This window comes from Protomyctophum parallelum (assembly GCF_964188405.1).
Source record: "Protomyctophum parallelum genome assembly, chromosome: 9".
Classification (NCBI taxonomy): domain Eukaryota; kingdom Metazoa; phylum Chordata; class Actinopteri; order Myctophiformes; family Myctophidae; genus Protomyctophum; species Protomyctophum parallelum.
Window position 1 is genome coordinate 31,726,475 of NC_139706.1, and position 20,944 is coordinate 31,747,418.

At 46.8% G+C, this 20,944-nt stretch overlaps 1 protein-coding gene across 3 annotated transcripts in view; it reads right to left on the minus strand.

Annotated features, from left to right (window-relative positions):
• Positions 1 to 20,944, minus strand: part of kmt2a (lysine (K)-specific methyltransferase 2A) — a gene marked incomplete at its 5' end in the record, with an annotated part of 60,275 nt that overhangs the window by 36,705 nt on the left and 2,626 nt on the right. For all 3 annotated transcript variants that reach the window (XM_083773716.1, XM_083773717.1, XM_083773715.1), the window contains 6 exons: positions 1,733 to 1,809; positions 2,091 to 2,773; positions 4,193 to 4,421; positions 4,607 to 4,784; positions 5,254 to 8,705; positions 9,116 to 9,188. In XM_083773716.1, coding sequence (XP_083629842.1) covers positions 1,733 to 1,809; positions 2,091 to 2,773; positions 4,193 to 4,421; positions 4,607 to 4,784; positions 5,254 to 8,705; positions 9,116 to 9,188 — 4,692 coding nt within the window. The remainder of the gene's footprint in view (positions 1 to 1,732; positions 1,810 to 2,090; positions 2,774 to 4,192; positions 4,422 to 4,606; positions 4,785 to 5,253; positions 8,706 to 9,115; positions 9,189 to 20,944) is intronic.

Genomic DNA, 20,944 nt, shown 5'->3' on the forward strand with positions numbered 1-20,944 from the left:
TCAACACCAGTTCAGTGGTCTGTGTCTAGAGTTCCCCCCTGGTACACTCTGTGTGGCACTCAGCATCCAGAGTTGGATTTGGGGTAAGTCCCTGTGACATTACTAGCGTCATATCCGGAGGGTGTACTTGTACATCATGTCCAGGGAGTACTTGTACATCATGTCCAGGGGGTGTACTTGTACATCATGTCCAGGGGGTGTACTTGTACATCAAGCTGCCTCACGCTACGGAAATAGGAGATAGGCTCCTGCCCTCTGGGCCCCATGGCTCGAGAAGCGTTGGTTCCCACCCAAGGCTTTGAACTTTACAAAATTTACTATCATGTATAACAGCAAACCCTTTATTCCATCCATCTTTGAGTGATAATACCTTCTCTTTATGGTCATCACTTGGTATTACAAAGCTCAGTGATCTGTATATTGACAAGGTATTTGCCTCCTTTCAACAGCTGTCTGGGAAATATTCCCTTTCAAATCAACACTTCTTTCGATATCTTCAGATTCGCAGTTTTGTGCGTAGCCTTAACCCTGTATTTCCAAACCTTCTAGAGGCCACTGTGGTTGATTCCTTCTTAACTCCATTGTCGAGCACAAAGGGCCTAATATCGGTATGTACAATTGTATTTTCTCTTTGCGGCCTACTTCAATAGAAAATATTAAGAACAGATGGGAAGAGGATTTCGGAGAAGAAATCTCAGATGGTGATTGGGAAGATATTTTACGTCTTGTCCACTCTTCTTCCATTTGTGCGAGGCATGGGCTAATCCAATGCAAAATCATCCATCGTGTGCATTTCACTAAAGTTAGGTTATCCAAAATATATGGTGATATTGATCCCCTGTGTGATAGGTGTCGTTCGGCCCCTGCCACGTATATACATGTTTTGGTCATGCCCTTCTTTACGTAGGTATTGGACTAAGATCTTTGACACTATGTCGAGTAGTGTTGGGGTACCATTTGAACCAAATGTAATGACAGCTATTTTCGGAATCTCTTCCCCTGATCTGTTCCTGTCAAAATACGAAGCTCACTTGGTGGCCTTTACCACTCTCTTAGCTAGGCGTCTAATTCTGATGAAATGGAAGTCCTCTGCTCCCCCAACCCATCTCCACTGGATTAGAGACGTACTCCACTTTATTAAATTAGAAAAAATTAGATGTACCCTGAGAGGCTCGGTATCCAAATTTGAGGACACATGGGGCCCCTTCCTCGCACTAGTAAATGACTTGCAGTTTCAAGATATTCCAGATTGAATGAGTTTAATCCTGGATTTGAGCATGCTAGATTCCCAACGAAGCTGGGTTGTTCAGTATATTTATTATTAGGAGCCATGTGTGGATGCACTGCCACGTCCATTGTGTTTTGAAAGGGTGACCAATGACCATGCCATGTTGTCTTGTCTTGTCTTGTCGTATGTTTGTCTTGTTTTTGTTTTAAAACTTGGTTCAGGTTATGTGGTTATCAATGTCGCTTCCATGTTAGCATAGGACTATGCAACTTTTTATTTTATTTTATTTGATGCTGCCACAATATTTTGTGTATGGTGCTCACAACATTTATATATGTACATGTTATTTCTTTGATATGTTCCGTATGGGTGTGTCACATATACTGACATTTTGTTTGATTTACTGTATACCCTGAGTCTTGAATAAACAAAACAGTGAAAAAAAAAAAAAAATTACTATCATGTCAACAGACAGTAATCATCGTGAGTTAAAAGAGTTCTTACCTTGTCTTTTGGTCTCTGTTTAGGAGTTGGTGGAAGAGAGCGTGGAGTAAGCTTCTTCTGCTGTTTCAATTCAAGTGCTGGGAAATCAAAAGGGATACATAAAGATACAGTATAACTTGCAATGACCATACGTGTGTAAATAATACACGCATGGCCACTTAACCACTTAAACCCACTTAAACGTTAGATGCTCGCTTCAGAATAAGGACGCTAGGGTTCATGTGGTTAAATACGGCTCAATTCACTTACTCGCGTCAAAGGACAGTGTCGCTTGCCAAAAAAAAGCGACACCACGGTGTGACAGTCACAGAGTATAAGTTAGGCATTATTAGCCTGTAATCAGAACAGATGCACGTACCTGTGACCTGACCCTGCTGTTGCGACAGTTGTGGCTGAGGCTTCTTTTTGGGGTCACATGGTGGAATGGCGTCTCTTTTGGGAGGTGGCTGACCAGCCGGCGGCGTCTGTTGCTGATGCTGCTGCGGAGGCTGCTGAGTCTGTGTAGCTGGGGCAGGGGAGTTCTGGGCCGAAGAGGAGTTGGAGGAAGAGGAGGACGCAGAAGACGAGGAGCCCGAAGAGGATGAAGAGGAAGAAGAGGAGGAGGAAGAGGACGCAGGAGGTACAGGCTGCTGGGGCTTGTGTCCCTTCCTGCTCACACCACTAAGGGCAGAGGGCTGTTTGGGGTCCGGTGTCGAGGCTGAAGACTGGGCCTGGACTGGCACTACACTGTGGGTCTGTGTAAGGTCATCTTTTGGGGAAAGGGAGGGCGTAAGGGCCGGAGAGGACTGCTGAGATGATCTCGACTTCTCCTCTCCGAGCTTTGGGGGAGGGGGTGTTTCGCTCTTCTTGCGGGGAGCCTCCTCCTTCACTAGAACCGCAGGGGCAGATTTCACGGCGGGCTCTGAGCCAGGGATCTTGACCAGATGAAGGCCCTCCTTCTTCTCAGACACCTTGTTCTTCTTCTTGTCCTTCTTGCCTTTGCCCTGCTTCTGAAGGATCATCTTAGAGGGCATCCACTGAAGGTTCTGACACTTGCGGACCCTGAAAATCAAACAAACATGTTAAATGTCATACAAAATCATTCAGTAAAACTATAATTAGACACTTCCTACATCACAGACCTATAAGCAGGAGACTGAAATCCTCAGACAGAGCCCTTTTGGCCGTTCTTAAAACTAGACTGAAGATTAAAGGCTTTGGAATGACCTCCTCAAGTCCGGTTCTGTGTTCTTTAAAATAACTTCTATATACACACTTCTTAAGTTCTTTTACTATCTGTATGTTTTTGTGTTCTCTTTTTATCAATTCAAATCAAACTTTATTTATAGAGAACAAACATTGGATGAGCACAGATGAGATTAAAAGAAAAATATATCAGTCTTCAGCAGAGACTTAAAAACATTGATGGACTGGGCAGTGGGCAGATCTAATATGGAAGGGCAGACTGTTCCAGAGCATAGGGGCAGCACAGTAGTGGGTGTACAACTGTGTGTTTGAATGCAGCAGGGACATCCTGAGGTGAGACATGTATTAATCAGTAGTAAAACCGACCACACCAAAAACCTAAAAAAGGAGCCGGGAGGGGATGTTGTCTGAGGGGCAATTTGTGGGTCGCAAGTGTAGAGTGAGGAGAGAGATATGGGTTAAAACTGGGAGAAATATACAGGGCGGTTGGATGTGGCTGGATCTGGGACAGTATAATTCTGTATTGACCTGAGATAGTCAACATTTTCGATAAAACATGTTTGTCAATACAAAGACTGGAACGTAGAATGTCCAGGGGGATTTCAAGCCGGCTCTTTGCCATTTCCTCTCAGTGCGCCTGAGAGCACAGGTTGAGTGGTTTAACCACGGCTCAGGGAGCGAAAGAGAGGACCAAATGTATTTACATGACAGGGAATTGAGGTAGTAATGTATATGATGGGGATGGGGGAAAACAACATTTAACGAGACAGTTATGCCATATGACAGCATTTTCCATGATTCCTGATAGAAAGCCTCCAAAATCATTGATAAAGTGCTAATTGTATTTTGGCGGGCGATAAGCCAGTGCACATAGATCTGGAGAAGACAAACTTATGTCGAAAAGCTGAAGCTCAAAACTGGGGAAACTAGCCTCAGGTTGGATGTATGCTCTTTTATTGTTTAAGGTACACACTACAATAATAATTGATTATTTTTCTTTATCACACTTGTATGCTTTTATTCTCTTTTATATCTAAAACACTTTAATGTTTTTATCTTCATGCCGTGTGAAGTGCTTTGTAACTGTGTTACAAAGTGCTATAAGCTGCAAAAAAGCTGTGAAGGAAGAGTGCTATACAGTGCAAATAAAGCTCTGAAGGAAGAGTGCTATACAGTGCAAATAAAGCTCTGAAGGAAGAGTGCTATACAGTGCAAATAAAGCTCTGAAGGAAGAGTGCTATACAGTGCAAATAAAGCTCTGAAGGAAGTACTGACTTGCAGCACTGCTTCTTGATGTTACGTCCCCCAAACTTGGGCTTGTCCAGACAGTTGGTGCAGACCCCGCAGTCCTCTGGAACCTGGCAACCTGAACACTGGCCGCAGCGCCGCGAGCGGCGGCCCTTCTTGGGAGGGACTTCCTGGAGGGTCTTATTCCGTGTCTCCCGGGGCTTTAGGGGAGGGGACTGGGGCTCCGCCTCCTCAGAACCCGCCACTGATGATTTGTCTGCAAAAGGAAGCAGAAGAACTCATCTCATAACAAATTGTGATGTGTACATCGATATAGTCACAACAACAGCCTGTACTGATCAGAAGCCTGCAGCCTTATTGTTGCATTTTTTTGCTTTTACAAAGGAAAGATGACACAATAACGGTCAAACCTGGTGGGTGTAAGACTGGAGAACTACTCACCATCGTTCCCCATGGAAGACAGGATCTTCTCTCTCTCCTCCCAGGGCAAGGCACTGAGTGTGGGCATGTCATCGGGGAACACTGCCCGGTTGCGGCCCAGGGCCACAGCGGCGCGCCGACACACATGCTTGATGCGTGGCCCACGAACCGATGTCTCTGATGAGTCACTCTCCTGACCCTGCTCACATAAACAACAAGGTCAACAGGTGTATTAGACCAGTGGTTCTCAAACTGTGGGTGATTATTTTGGGGGTCCCAGATGACAGTGAAGTGACAATTTAAAGACTTTCAATGCCTTTTTAATACGTTTTTTAATTATTAGTGTATCAAAAGTAATCAACAAAGTAAGAGTAGTAATACTATAAAAACTGGTCAAACGTTGGCCAAATCATTTTAATGGGTTTTAACACATTTGGCTGGGGATGCCCAGGAACCCCCTCAAGGACCCCTGGGGGTCCCTGGATCCCACTTTGAGAATCATTACATTAGAGATTTTTCATAATATGTTCGACATTGAAAAAAGGACAGATGCCCACTGTCTAGGACTTCGGTCCCTAGACCTTAATTCAGGATAATCATGTTTGTCCTCATGAAGGTCTAAGGACCGGAACATAGTTTTAATAATATATTGTAAAACAGAAGTGAACCTGGACTTTAGGCTGGTCCGGAGACTTCAGCGACTTGCTCTTCTCTATCTTGAACAGCTGGGCTTTGGCCTTCTTCAGCAGGCCCACGACGCGCTTGTCTGTCACCGGCTGCTTCTCGGCATGGGCCAGCATGGAGCCCAGAGAGTGGGCGGGGGGCTGCTGCCTGCAGGGCTGCCCGGCAGGAAGGCCCTGCTGCTGCTGGCTCTGCTGGGGGGCACTTGGTTTCTCTCTCTCCTTCTCTCCGTCCTCCGCCTCCGCTCCCTTTTCCGAGGGTCTGCACTTCTTCTGCAGGCGGCCCTTGGCGAAAGAGAGGGGAACGGCGGAGTGCGGCCCGCCCCTGTCGGCGGGGGGAGGAGGAGGGGGAGGAGGAGCTTCAGAAATGGAGTCGACCGGCGTCTGCTTCTTTCTCCCAGGAGTCTTTTTCGGGGGAGCGAGGGGCACCGGATGGTCGTCCGCATCCCTTCCATCCACGGCAAAGAGGCCGGAGGCTGCGTTGGGAGAGGTGTCCGGCGTGGAAGCCTTCCCCCTCTTCTCCCACTCCTTCCTCCCTTCTCTCTTATTCTCTTTCTCCCTCTCTCGGCTTTTCTCAGAGTCCCTCTCCTTCTCCTTGGGTGCAGATTCCTGGGCGGCGGCGGACACACCTCTCTCCCTGCCGCCTTTCCCGGCGCCCCGCCCCGTCTCCTGGGAGCCGGAGGGGAAGAGGGGAAAGAGCTGGGAGGTGGAGGAGGATGTGGATGTGGAAGGAGACGCCGTGTTGCTGGCTGCTGCTCTCCTGCTGTCAGGAGTCCCGTGTGAGGCCAGGTCCGGCGGGCCAGTAGAGAAGGTGCTGAAAGATGCAGGGATTAAGGCACTAGTGGCGAGCGGACTGGCTGACACCCCGGGTAAGGTGCTGGAGTTGCTGCTCGAGACGGAGGCCGTCAACACGGACAGTTCAGAGGAGCCTTTCCCCACAGACATCTGGCTTCCCGGTTGGCTACTGCGCCTCGTCATGGAGTGCGAGGGCGACCGCGGATGGCGCCCATGGGTGCCCATGGACCGCCCCCCCTTCCCGTACCGGGAGGATGCCCTGCCAGAGCCGGAGGACGACTGGAGAGGGGAAAGTGAGCCGGGGCTGCTCCCGGACGACGAATGCAGGGTGACGGACTCGAAGATCCGGGAGTGGGCCTCGCTGGGCGTGAAGCGCGGGGCACGCAGCAGTGGGCTGCGCTTCTGTATCGGCGACTCGAATCGTGACGAGGCGGGGTGCTGGTGGTGGTGGTGGTGCAGAGGGGAGAACAGGCGGGCGCCTGACCCTGCTCCACTGCCTGGAGCTGGGAACGCACCGGGAGCGGCTCCCCCCGCCCCGCTGGCACCTTGGGGCATCAACCCCACGTCTTCAGCTGTGAGGGGGGGAGGACGGAAGTTGTCAAATATAGGCTTGCGAATAAGGCCTTCCTTGGCATATTTAGCGTTGGAAAAGCACTGATGCTCGGCGCGGGACAGAGACGTCCAGCGGAAGGTGGGCTCCCTCAGGATGGAACGGCTCCTCTTGTCCTGCAAGCTGGAATGCACGGAGGGCCCGGAGAGGAAGGGGGTGATGGGGTGAGGCATAATCCAAGGCGACTGCGAGTGGTGCTCGCTGATCGGAGCTGCGCTGGTGGAAGCCGACTGGGGGGGTTGTGGAGGGCTGAGGAGAGGGGGAGGCGGGGGAGAGGAAGAGGACGAGGCCGTGGAAGACGCTTGCTGAGTGCCACCGAGGGCGGAGGAGGACATCAGCACCCCCGTGGCCGGGCTGATGATGGGCTTCTTGGACGCCGTGGTCAGCGCGCCTCGTCCTCTCTGGCCCAGACTTCCCCTCGCCACACTCTGGCCTCTCCGCCCCCGTCTGCCCCTCTCCACCAACACCACGTGCTCCGGTTCGGGCTCCGACGGAGGAGAGGGCGGACGCGAGTCGTGCAACAGATTAGCCTCTCTCTCTCCCGGGGAGGAAGGCGAGTGGTCCTCCGGCTCCGACAGGGCCTGGGTGCCCTCCGACGCCTGGGAGTCGCACGAGGAGTCGTCCAGGCTCGGGCTGCTGGATCTGGAGGACTCGGCGGATGAGAGCTGCGAGGAGTGCTGCGAGAGGGCACTGGAACCGCAGGAGGCCGCGCTGCTGCTGAATCGCCCATTGGTGGCGTTGTTGGCAGCGTTATTGGTGCTGTTGTTGAGCAGGCTGGCAGCCGGTGCAGAGGGTGCGCTGGGGCTGGGAGCCGGGGGCTTAGGAGGAGGATTGGAGTCCACAGGAGCAGCGGCCCCTATGGTGGTAGTGGAGGCTGTGGAGGATGCCAGGGCAGGTGAGGGAGAGGCGGAGGAGGCGGACTGGGCTGGCACGGGGATAGATGAAGGTGCAGACTCTATGCGAGCCATCTTCATGTGGGGCGGCGGGACCCCGAAGCTCCCCTCGTCTTCGATGAAGCGCTTGGGGGTTTTGATGATGCGCAGGGAGACGGTGCTGACCACAGGCATGATGAACTGCCTGATGCTCTTCAGCTGGGTCCGCCTCCTCCTCCTGTTGCCCACCTCTATGCCTCCTGCCCCGCCTGGACCCCCGATGGCCACCGCTTCCTTCTCCAGGAGCTTCTTCTTCTGGGCTCCCTTCTTTGCACGCTGTAGCAGCTGCTTAGCGATGGCGGCGTCAGTGCGTTTGGCAGGGGGAACCATCCTGGCAGGTTTTACGTGGCGGGGGCTCTGCCGCAGACCCAGTGGCCTGTTTAGCTTGGAAGGGGACGGGGAGGCGGGCGGACTGGACGAGTCCTGGAGGTCAGAGCCGTCCATGTCCCTAAGCTTGGGTTGCTGGGAAGCATGTGGGTCTGTGTCTCTGTCTCCTCTGACCCTGAAGGCCTTGTGTTTCCCATCCCCAGACTCACAAGAGGCGGACAGCTGGGCAGCGGCCGCCATAGCGGCCGCCTCCGCTTTGAGCCGTTCGGCAGACGGCGGTCGGCCGCGTCTGCGTCGGGGCACACCGGGCAAGGCTTTGAGGCGTGACTTGAGCGGGCTGAGTTTGACTTCCCTCAGCCGTTTCAACTTGGTAACTTTGGAATCCCCCCGCCCGCCTTTGGCAGGCTTGGCCTCAGCGTCCTGCTGCTGAGCGGAGCCCGACGACGTCCTCTTGGCGCCCTTCCTGTCCCTCTCCTCCTCGGTGTCCATGCCGCTCTCAGGCGCCGGCTGCCTGCTGTCCTCCCCCGCCGCATGGTTACCCACTTGCCAGGCCCTCTGGCTGCTCGAGGCCGGGGGGCGACCTCTCCTCTTCTCGCCGGAGCCGGGCGGTCTCCCAGGCAGTCGTTTGACTTTTTCGGCCGGCCGCTCGGCGACCTCTAGGTTCCCCTGGGAGGGGGAGGCGGGGGAGGAGGGAGGAAGGACACCTGCAGTGGCTTTCTGGGCAGTCAGGGTACGTGGGGGGCGGCCACGGGGCTTCTTCTCCTGTATGTGGGGACCTGACCGGAACCACACACACAACACAGTCAAGTTCTGTCAAAATATTTAATGAAAAGGTAAAATACTGGTTGAAATCAAACCAAAGCTGCTAACACTAATACTGCATGTCATGCACGTTTTCAAACATTAACATCATTGCTTTCATGACTATAATTTGGGAATGGTATTGCTTTTGTACTTATTTAGCCCATTTAGACCAGAGTCCGATATAAAAAATACACACCATCCTGGTTTGTGGAATTTAGTTTTAACTTTTTCATTATTGCTGCAGTGACAATGCCTTGCATTTTCCAGACAGCCTTAATGTTGCAAGCTACTATCAGTCTCACCTCTGCATTGGAAACAAAAAGATAGTAAAGGTTTTCCTTCTGTGATTAGTGTGACAAGTGAGATGTATAAGAAAGTTCACCTGCAGAGGTCCTTGTCGGGCTCTGTATTCTTTTGTGCTCAGTGATTGGTCCAAATCCTGTAAATACTTCATCCTGCAAAGTACAGAAAAGAGAAAAGGGTCTGAAAATGGTTTTGAAGAAGGTAGTGCACGCACATCCGTGGCCTAGGTGCAAGACAAGCATAGATATCAAAAAAGATTAATGGAGTATGCACACTGGTGATGCTGAAAAAGCTGAAGATCGAATAAGATTGAAACGTTGACGAGCAATAAAACTTCAGAGGATCTTTTTCAGCATCACCAGTGTGCAGACTCAGAATCTATTGTTACATCCTGTGTTCAAGACAGGTACAACAGAGTAAACGTATTTGTTCGGCTTCCTTCAAACAATTCAGCAGCATAGTCAATTATAATACATTAATAATAGAGCGCCAAAGTCCTGACGAGTTTTAACTCTATAACAAAACCATAAAAAGATAAACAAAGAGCTAACATTGTGACGATTAGCATAGCATTGCACTTTCACAGCCTCCAATTATGAATTGTTGTTTCATTGGGTCCTGGTGCAGTGTTGGTCTGCCTGTCTGCAACAAGGAAATAACTGTCTTCTATTCACCGGAGTGTCAATTTATAAGGGTATGCATAAAGTGAGTGTCAAATCGAGTGGCTAATTGAGTGGCAAAGTGAGTGCCAAAGTGAGTTTAACGTTATTTAACATAATTTAAATTAGATAGGACTTGTCTGTTTGTATGTATATGGGCTGTCAAGGCCATTTTTTTCCCTTTTTTTTAAGCAAGTACTTGCTACTTTGCAACTACTTTTTTGACAGGATTTGACAGGCAAGCTGTGATAACCTTGGACTATATCAGCTGTGTAAAGAGAGGCTTCGTTGAGAGTCTGTTAAGCTTGTTAATGAATTAACTGATGCTGAAATGAAATGTGATGAGCACTGGGAATGAAAATAACGTTAGGTGAGCCACTTTTCCACATCATAAGTGGGCTGTTGTTGTTCAAGGTATTACATGAATTGAATTTAATGAATGAAATGGATTTTTGTAACAGTCCAGCCCTGGTTATAGTATGTGTACCTTGTGGAGAACATGATGTGGGAGTGGGACCTAGAATTAGGAATATAATTCATATATTCCTAGACTAGTCAAGACTATAACAAAATGGGACCCGTCCCAAAGCCTCCCTGCTTGGCACTCAGCATCAAGGGTTGGATTTGGGTCCCTGTGATAAATCTAGTGTCATGTCCAGGTGGTGTAGTTTGTACATAAAGCTGCCTCATACTACAGAAACAGGAGAGACACATGGCTCTGCAAGGCTTAATTACTTACTTATTTACAGTATGTGGCATTTGACTTTAGTACATTTTTGTCAAATGAAAACTAGCTGGCACCCCTCACTGTGAGTCACAACACAACTCGTTACAACTGTGAGTCACAACACAACTCGTTACAACTGTGAGTCACAACACAACTCGTTACAACTGTGAGTCACAACACAACTCGTTACAACTGTGAGTCACAACACAACTCGTTACAACTGTGAGTCACAACACAACTCGTTACAACTGTGAGTCACAACACAACTCGTTACAACTGTGAGTCACAACACAACTCGTTACAACTGTGAGTCACAACACAACTCGTTACAACTGTGAGTCACAACACAAATCGTTACAACTGTGAGTCACTCACAACACAAATCGTTACAACTTTTGTCATCTCTTGCAAATTGATAGCTCCGTTTGGAACCTCACTCTAGTGACTCTATGCACTTAGCTCAGGATATCCCTGCATCGGTATAACGGGAGTTGAGCCGTCCAAAAACAGTGGTGAATAACCATTTTCGCAGTATTGTTTCCAAAAAGATATTTCTGGCTACTAGCTACAGATGATAAACTTAGGACAGGAACATAACTTTTTTAGACAGGGGCGAAACAACTGCTTAAATCAGGCTTAAATTGCATATTTAGTCAGCCTGTGGCCAGTCAACCCCTGTCCGCATACGCAGTACTGCTTCCGTAAGATTGCATTGGGAAAACATGGTACTGGCTGACTTCATAAGCTTTGTATTGCGGTTGTTTCACCCACGGTCGATTACGTGCCTGTCGATGTCCTAAGTTTATCTGTAGCTAGGCAGAAATACCTTTACTTTTTGGAAACGATACTACGAAAAGGGTTTTCGCCACTGTTTTTGGACGTCCGTGCAATAATATCCTGACACAGAACCTCTTCTCAGAGCTAAGACTGTAGAGTGAGGTTCCAAACAGAGCTAGCAAATCGAATGACTCAGATGAGGACCACAGCTTCTTGACAATAATGATGCACTTCATCTGACATTTGCTTTGCTGATCCACTGTAGGGACTCTATGCTTCTCTTGCTTTCGGGAATGAGGCCGTTGCGACCGTTACAACAGTCATTTTCATTATGAAACTCACACAAGGAATTGGTACAAAAACCCCGGTTGATGATATGCTAATGTGGTTGTTCATAATCAGTGGTTAGCAGAGCATTAAGGTCCTGGGTTCTAACTCTGTGAGGAGTTTTCACCGTGTTCATGTGTTCATGTGGGCTCACACCTAAAGATATGCATGTTAGAGATACATACTTCTGTACCCAAGGCAATGATTTCTCCATGGGGAGGACAATATAACTTAATGATTTTGTTGTTCTTTTAAAGTATACATTTTTGGCATTTCTATGCTGTATTTCAGATATATGTCAGTCATAGAGAGACAGATAACCAAGAGACAACTACAGGTCGGAATCGAACACAGGTCCTCGCCAGGCTCACTATAGGAGCATCTGGTCTATGCAAGGCACCCAGGAAAGTACTTTTGTACTTAGTCCTTAGTACATGTACAAAAACTGCAAAGAACTAGAAGAACTAGAAGAACTGTGCATGAACAATTTCTAGTAAATCAAACACAGAGACTAGACTTGCAGAATAATGTGCCAAACGTTTGAGAACACTGCTCTAAAGCATGAGTTATACTTGGTTGAGCCGCACACTGTGACACGTGAGCCTTTCTGTGCACAACACCAGTGTGAAACTATTAGTTGCCACACAGTCAGGTAGTCATGGCAGCAAAGAGAGACGCGCTATATGACAAAACAGCCCAGATCTTTATCCACTCAGGCCACCATGTGCTGCTGAGTGCTGACTGGCAGAGAGGCAGGTGCAGAGGACTATGATGGGGCTGCTGCTGTCTGAACTTCTACAGGGATAAGAAGGAAGACTGACACTGTCCATTTTGCTTTCTCACTCGCTTGAAGCAGCTTAACCAAACAAAGATTTAGGGTCGTTTGCACCAAGCGCAAAACCAAGATGGCGGACACACAACAAAGTTTAATCCATGAATTAATCACAGTTTAAAGTTTTAATCACAGTTTAATGGATTTTAATCACAGGTTAAGGATTTAATCACAGATCTGTTAAGCAATGCTTAAAATTAAGTGGTGCAACACAACTCGAATTAAAATTAATCCTTGATCAACAAATCCCTGATTAACACTAAACTATCCAGGACTGAGCAGCAGCACTTCAATAGAAAAAAACCTTTTGACAGTTCGGCCTAGATGAGATCAGATTTAATCTTGTTTTGTTTGTTAGCTCCAGTAATCACCGTGTGCACATAGTCAACGTCAACCTGAATGAGCCCAGGCTGCTGGGCTGGGGCAGGACTGCTGTATCAACTAGATTACAACTAGGGTTGGGATCCGGAATCGGAGGAAACATTGAGGAACCGCCGGGATCGGTTCCATCACATTTGGAACCGTTTCTGTAACCCGGTTTTATCACACTGTCAGAGCTGGTATGTAGACCTCACTCACGTCTGCTATACAATTACAATACCGGTAGTTATTAACTTTTACATTTCAAGGATCATCATAACTACGAGTGTACAAATCGAACCAAATGGAGTTAAAGGACCCTTAATTTATTTTACACACTCATTTGGAACCCCCTATACTCTCCTATAATGTTAATGGGAACCGTTAAATTAAATTAGTTATGTAGGAATCGTTACAATCCCAAAGGATAGGATGATTCCCAACCCTACTTACAACCTAAGAGTGAGACAAGTGAGTGAGGGAGAGCCGCCGTCTCGTCATCAAACACACACACACCGTCAGTGGTTCCCAAATTCGACTTGGGATTTTGTGACACCCACACAATATTATTATTGTAATATACTGTAGCAGGGGTGCCCACACTTTTTTGACTTGAGAGCCACTGTCAAAATGACCAGCTCAAAGAGATCTACCCACCAAAATAAATGTATGATCCCATTGCTGAAATTTGTTTAAAAAGAAATTTACCTGAGGGAGCTTCGGAATAGTTATATAGAGTAAGACATGACAACAGTCTTGTAGATCTGCTACTTTTGCTTTTTTTTATTTGAATCAAGTTTTCCACCCGACAGAGACAATGTCAAAGATCCTCTGCCAATCTTTTGTGTCAGTCGAGCATAGCGCACGTGTGTGAGTGTGTGTGCGCACCGCACACGCATGTACTATATGTATTGTGCATGTGTTTGAGAGAGGAGGTGGCCTATGTCTTTCATCATGTGTATTTATAGCAGTATGTGGCGCTGCAGTCGAGATGTCTTCTTCGGCCCAGTTTATAGAGCAGCTGCTATCCAAGAGCTCTTTCACACAAGTGCGACCGCATGCATGGCGCACACACACACAAATGCACACGTGCACGCACACACATATACATATTATAGACAAACACGTGCACATACAAGTGTGTATACTGTGTGTGTACATTACACTCTCTCACACACAACTGATGGCAACCTCCCGGAGTGTTAAGGGGATTATGAAATGTCATCCTGTGATAAACTGGGGTTAACTTTGCCGCTGTGTAAAATGTAAATGTGGGGGCTTGCCCGGAAGGTGCCCGGGCGTACAGTCAGTGTCCCTAGACCACATAGTCAAAACGTCCCAGGTTCAATGACATGATGCGTTGCATGTCCATCCCTGTGTCTCTCAGCTTTGAGTTTCCCAGTCTCTCTACTATGCTAAATTAGGCAAAAGTTAACCACTTAAATAAAAAACACTTAATTATTTTTTTTATCATCTACTCAGGAACACCTCTGCACAGTTTTTAAGTTGCTTAATTCAGTATTTACTTCATTTTATCAGAATCTCCATTCTAACCATGATAGATTCATAGGAAACACACTATCCTCCTAGTTTTTTCCAATGACCTTTTCCATTAATTTCTAATATTTTGCGGGGAAGATTTTAAAAAGAAATGCAAAAAGAAAATGAAAAAAGTAATCGAAAAAGAAAATTAGGACTAGGAGGGCAGTATGAGTCAGCAGAACCAAGGACGGGAGTTTTCGATGAATCTAACATGGTTATACTAGAGTTTGAACTGAAGTTACAATAGGTTTGTATAGTGAGGGGGGTGTCTGATCAAATATCTAAAATACTGAATCGAGCAGTCTGCGACTCTGCGGTGCTCCCAAAAGTCTGAGACTGAGTAGACGAAGAAATAGGGATGCCAGGTTAAAATGTTTCTCAAGAATACTTCACTGCAGTGTAAAGTTGACCTCTCTCTCTCTCCCTCCCTCTCCCTCTCACAGCATCCTCTCCTCCATTTCTCTCCCCCGTTTCTATGCTCTCCTCCTGTCCTCTGCTCTGTTCCTCTCCTCTCCACCAGTTCTGCTGCTAGGTGTTGTTGTGGAGTGCCAATGGACACTTATGACTCGCAGTGCTCAATGACATCATGACACGCACGCATGAACGCACACGCGCACACGCACACACACACACACACACACACACACGAGCGTGCACGCAGTCACGCATTGGAGTCATACCAACACGCCCGAGGCAGGCACATACAGTACATGCAGAGACAGACGCACCTCCCCCTTTCTGCGTCAGCTACGCACACACACACACACACACCCTTTTCTAGTGTGACACACAAACACACCCCCTGTGCGTGAAACTGCACAGCGAAAGATGTAAACAAGCAAACATACAGCAGAATGTGGGGGAGGGGCTCGCTATAGCAAGAGATTGTGTGCGAAGGAAGAGAGCAGCAGCAGGAGGAGGAGGGGTGAGGAGGACAGGAGAGAGAGAGGGAGAGAGAGAGGAGCAAGTAGCATCTTGACCACATGCTCGCATCAGCAACAGAGGGAGCTGGAGCTACTATAGCATCCCCTGGGAGCACTAAGGATGAAAGGAGGCTTGGGTTTGAACACGCTCGCACAGAAGCTACAGTAGCTAAATCCCCATCTAAACAGGCCTCCCACACACTCCTAATGTAGCCATGCGCTGAAACACACGCAATCCTTCCCTCCCCGCCCACTGGCTGCCGAGCACGGAGCGTGTGAAACACGAAGCTCACTATGAGCTCAATAGTAGGCCAGGCAGGCAGCAGGCTGCTGGGTAAGCAACTGCAAGAAGTAAACAAACGCTGGTGTAGTTGTAGTAGACCTGGAGGATGTTAACCGTTGTGTGCCCGCCACATGACATATGGGATCAAACTGTACCTAAGCCTGGGTGTTGTTCCTAGAGCTGATTTTGAAGAGTCCTAGTCTACTCTAGGACTATAGGTCACATCGGTGATGTGGGCCTAGAGACCACCGATGTTACTTTAGACCGATATCAAGTGCAAACTTTTCAAATCAATTTGACAAATGCTGATTTGATTAAACTTTCTATTTGACGTAGGAAAAGGGAAAGAAATACAAAAATAAAATAACTTTTGGATAGAAAAGAAAGTTCAAGAGAAATAGCTGATATGCATGCTCACAATTAACCCATCGCAAGCTTGTGCAGGTAGACTGGCAGGCTACTTTTGAAAACTTGTTTTGCCTAATTAAGCAATATTACACGAGAGGGTGTTCTTCACTTCTGCAATACCTTTCGGAACTCGCCCTGCAGGCGTGCATTAATGACGTTAAAGAACACCCTCGAGTGAAATATTGCAAAAAAAACAGTTACACTTAAAACTAAGAGAATCGCTGAAAATGTATAATTCTTCAACGACAGATGTAGTCACTACGACCACAAATGTCCCAAGAAACTAGCTAGCCTAGCCACGAGCGTGATTATTTCAACGGCTAAAAGTTGTTTCAACCAATCGGATTGCTTCCTCAAAACTACCTGTTGTATAATAATGGTTAATGTCATGCCCAAAATAGGGCGTCAGGTTGAAAGTGGTTAAAAATCAGGATATTAATTGCAGAGACCAGTCAAATTGTGTATAGTATGACACAATTTGTGCCGCAGTAGAAAGGAACAACAATAGATGCTCATACTGTATGAGCATCTATTGTTGTTCCTTTCTGCTACGGCACTGTGACTTACTTAGAACCCTGATTTACTTGCTTGTACGCTGGTGTTGCATGCCTTAAGTAGCAGCTAGATCTGCTGTTCATTTAGAAAGCACAACACCGGCAAATAACTAAGTAAAACTGAAGCTTTGCCCAGTTGATCGGTGCATGAGACGTGCCGAAAACCTGAGCAAGTGAGACCAATCTGAGTCATTGTGGAAACGACAGTATAATATCTGCTGCTGTGTGGGGCCTGTCCCAAGCTAGCATCAAAAGGATGCAGAATTGGTTTGAGTTCTGCATCACTGTGAAGAAGCGTGGGTGGCATTACAACACTAACGTGACAGACACACAGGCTGCAGACCTCAAAGGGGACTTCCTTGCTAACCATCACTCAGTCCAAAACAGTGGGGAAGGAATCAGCTAAATCAACTCCACCTATAGCTATACTTGCCAATACCTCCCACACACACTCAAGCATTGAACGAAGACACAGACCTACAAAAAAAGTCTACGGTAAATGCATTCACACACGTGCCTCACGCACGCACGCACACACGCGCAGCCCCACACAGTTCTCTACCACTTCAAGTGGAGTAACTGATCATTAACTCCGAGCCCCTGGGATAGTTGATACTGTAGAAGAGGACTTAATTCATTTCAAACATCCAGTGAATCCATATGTCTAGAGAGACTCAGCGTTCCCTGTAATTACAAATAGAGACACAACGCTCAGACAGCTCTGACGTAATCCTCCACTCTTCCTGAAATAAACCTGCTGCAGAGAGAACTTTATCGATGTAGCCATGTTTTTGATATTAACCAACCCTATATACTTCATAGTCATAGACCATATTGCTTCCAAGATGTTTCTCTTTACTCCCCCTGTCCCATATGGGACATGCATGTCCCCCCATTCTTTTCTTCTCTCTTTCTGAAAATCTCTTTCTCAAAAACACAATTTACTTTCTTACAACTACTTCATTTCTAAGGACCGTATCCAGTGGATCCTGTGTGAGTGAACCAGCCACTAAGCTTGACAACTTTTATTCAATGGCTTTTTGACAGGTGAGGAGAAGAAAATGAACATTGATTTGGAGATAAGTTTATCAAGTGGCTACGTTCTGTGAGAAAAGACGTGCAAAGCAGCATTTTCTCTTCCCGCTTGAGCTTGTTCATTTGCTGTTTTCGTCAAATGTTCACCACATTTCGGTGAATGTTCGCCTACTAAGACATGTCCATAGTAAGGAGTAGGGACAGTAGGGTTCATGTACTGGTAGTCTCTGTTTTTCCTTTATTTGCCGATGGGATTCTCAGATTGGGGTTCATGTGGTTAAAAAGCACGAGGGGGATCATTCAAGCACTCAATAAGAAAGTGGATATAACAAAACACCAACCAGGAGTAGTTATCCACTCATGTAAGCAGCCATTCCTCCCCCCTGCCTAGACAAACACTTCCTAGACACATTCTAGGAAGCCCTCCTCTCATGATTTACTATATGGACACAGTGCCTCATCCCTTCCTGGAATTTCAATTGGCAATGAGCTCATGTGCTTACTATATGCCCTACTGAATGACACATTCCTTCCAAGAGGCCACAGAAGAATTCCAGGAATTACTCTGGTGGTGGTCAATGACAAGACATGTACAGCTTGCCGAGGAGGACACAGCACTAGAGGTGATAAAAGTTCAACGTCCCTATCTGATTAAAATCACCGTTTTGAATCTTGAGCAGAAAAAGACAGTTAATTGGTTTAGGTGTAAAATATACTCTATTATATACTCATTTAACTTCAAATGTCCTAATGAAGGTCATTGTCTGACCAAAAACGTAGACAAATAAAGCAGAGGAAAGTGTGCGTGGGACACCGGAGACTGGAGCATGCCGGATTATTATTATTTATTTATTTTAACCACATGAACCCTCCTAGCATCTGGGGCTAACATTCTGCAAAAAATACAAACAAACGTTGTGAGATTGTAGATTGTCTATTTTAGCCTTAGAGTGTGTAGACCCCCGGGGGTCTGGGGACTCCGACCGACTAAGTGTATATGGTGGGTTTAAGTGGTTAAAAGTGCTTACCTAAGGGGATTTACTCCCCGCCACAACAACCATTTGTGAGAGTGTGCATGTTGATCTCTACTTGGCTTACACACAGGCTTTGTAAGTTCACTCACCAGTACTACAACAAAAGGTTGGTATTCGTTTCTCTCCGTCCAATTTGCTATTGATGAAGAATAGACACTGAACAAACGCCTTTCGGGAAATGTGTAAGATCATGTGTCAGAGCCTGGGATCGTCAGGATCAGGAACACAGGCAGGCAGGCGCAAAAACAAACAAACAAACTGACAAACACATGTTGCCAGCAGGCAGGCAGGCAGCAGCGGCGTGAATTGGAGCTCTAATCAAAACAATGACCGAATAGGCTACACCCCACCCACAAAGTGCAATATGGCACATAAAGTTGCACACACACACACACACACACACACACACACACACACACACACACACACACACACACCCTTTCTCTCAGTCAGGGCAACTCCTAAAGTAGAGGTGAAAGCCCCTCGGCCGCCTGCTGCAGCAGAATAAAGCCATGGATGGGAGGGTCTGTGACTAATTCTCCTCCCAGTGTCGTCCCGTGTGGAGGAGGGGGTCGCCCCACACCCTTTGATATCCCTGCCTGGGCTTTTTCAGCCCGCCGTGCACTTTGTGAGGGCTAGAATAAAAGCAAGCAGACACAAAGCTTCCTGCTCCAATCCACACGCTGTCTCTGGATGTGTGTGTGTCTGTGTGTGGGGGGGGAGACATGAGGGGGGCTTCTGCCATTTAAATAGGGCAAACACCTGCTGGACTGAAATGTCTGCCTTCCACTCAAACACACCAGTTCTGTAGAACCAGTGGGCCAAGAAGGAGACGTTTGGTTTGTCAATGTCTGCTCAGCTGCACTTTTTGTACGAGTGATTAAACATTTGGTCTTAATCTACAAGTGGGATCATGGATACAGAGCACAGCACCTCCACCAGACATGGTATAATTTGACAGATAAAATAAAGGGGGGAGGGGTGATACAAAGTCTGATTAAACATTTTCCAACTTGGTGTCCCTATTTTGGGCATGTCATTATTATTATAATAATAATTATTATTATTATTGGTGAAACATTTAAAAATAAAAAAATCTTAGAAACTAGCAGATCTATAAGCACATGACGCATGGCATATGTAAAAAAATTAGTAAATAAATGTAATAATCAAAAAAACTAAAATGCAATAAATAAAGATAAAATATAAAAAGGGCGTAAGTGCTTCACAGAGTTTGGATGGTCACACCTATCCCCCAAAAAACGTCAACACTGACACTGCTTAGCATTAAAACAATCAATCCCAAATTTGTTGCAACTTGTGGGACGGAGGAAAATCAATTTTCAACGTACTCACACAAAAGCTAACAAATGCCTCTATTTGGGCAACAACAGGCTACAAGCCTCTCTTTGAGACCAGACCAATAGGCTTATAGTAATCTATTCCAAAGTGGCAGCTGTCAGAAGAAAAGTTGCTCTGCTCTCTCAGACGGAATCCTGTGTGTTGAAGTGGATTTGGGTATGCCTGCCCTGTCTGAGGAGGGGTGTCCGAGTGTCCAAGCTGGCACGCTGTTCATTGGGACTGCCCTGTGGGCTCAGCAGGCTGCAGTGAGCCAGAACAATCCTGCCCCGGTCTGGCCAGGCGGGCACTACTACATCCTTTTATCAATGGAATCACCATGCTGTGTCCGCAACATCCATAGGGATTTATTTAATGATGCCGTCTGTCTCTTCGCATCCCAGATACTGCTAAATGTTCACCCTTTGTGTCTCCTTTTGGCTGGGGCTGAGGGGGGGGGGGGGGGGGGGGTGCATCTATAGTCCCTTCAACAATACAGAAATTGTAGGCCCACAAAGTATTTTCTACAACTTGCACTAGTACTAGTTCATTATTTCATATTTCAATATAACATTTCAGTAGACAGATTGTGTCCATAGATAGTGGTTAAACAGAATAAAGTTAAATTTGTGAATAAATGTTTGTGTCAAAAATGTAAATGTTGGCCCAGGCCGTAGCGTAACGGTCTGGGCACCGGACTGGTGATCCAGTCGCGGTGTGCCGCGGGTTCGACTCCCGGACCCGACACAGCCTTTACCGCATGTCATCCCCCCATCTCGTTTCCTGTCAGCCTACTTTCTATCCCTTAAAAAATCAATAAAGGCGTAAGCCGCAAAAAAATATCTAAAAAAAAAAAAAAAAAAAAATGTAAATGTTCTCAAATATAAACATTATAAAGATATAAGTTTACATTTTTTTGATTAGAAAATGTTGCACTTATGTTGCAAAAACAACAATCCTATATTTCAAACTGGAGTTGACCAGTAGCAGAACTAGTGGTAAATAAGAAATAGTCACTATATTACCTTACCATATACAAACTGGAGCAGCACAACTAGTGGAAAATAAATAGCTACTAAACTACAGTTACAGTATACTATATTATTATA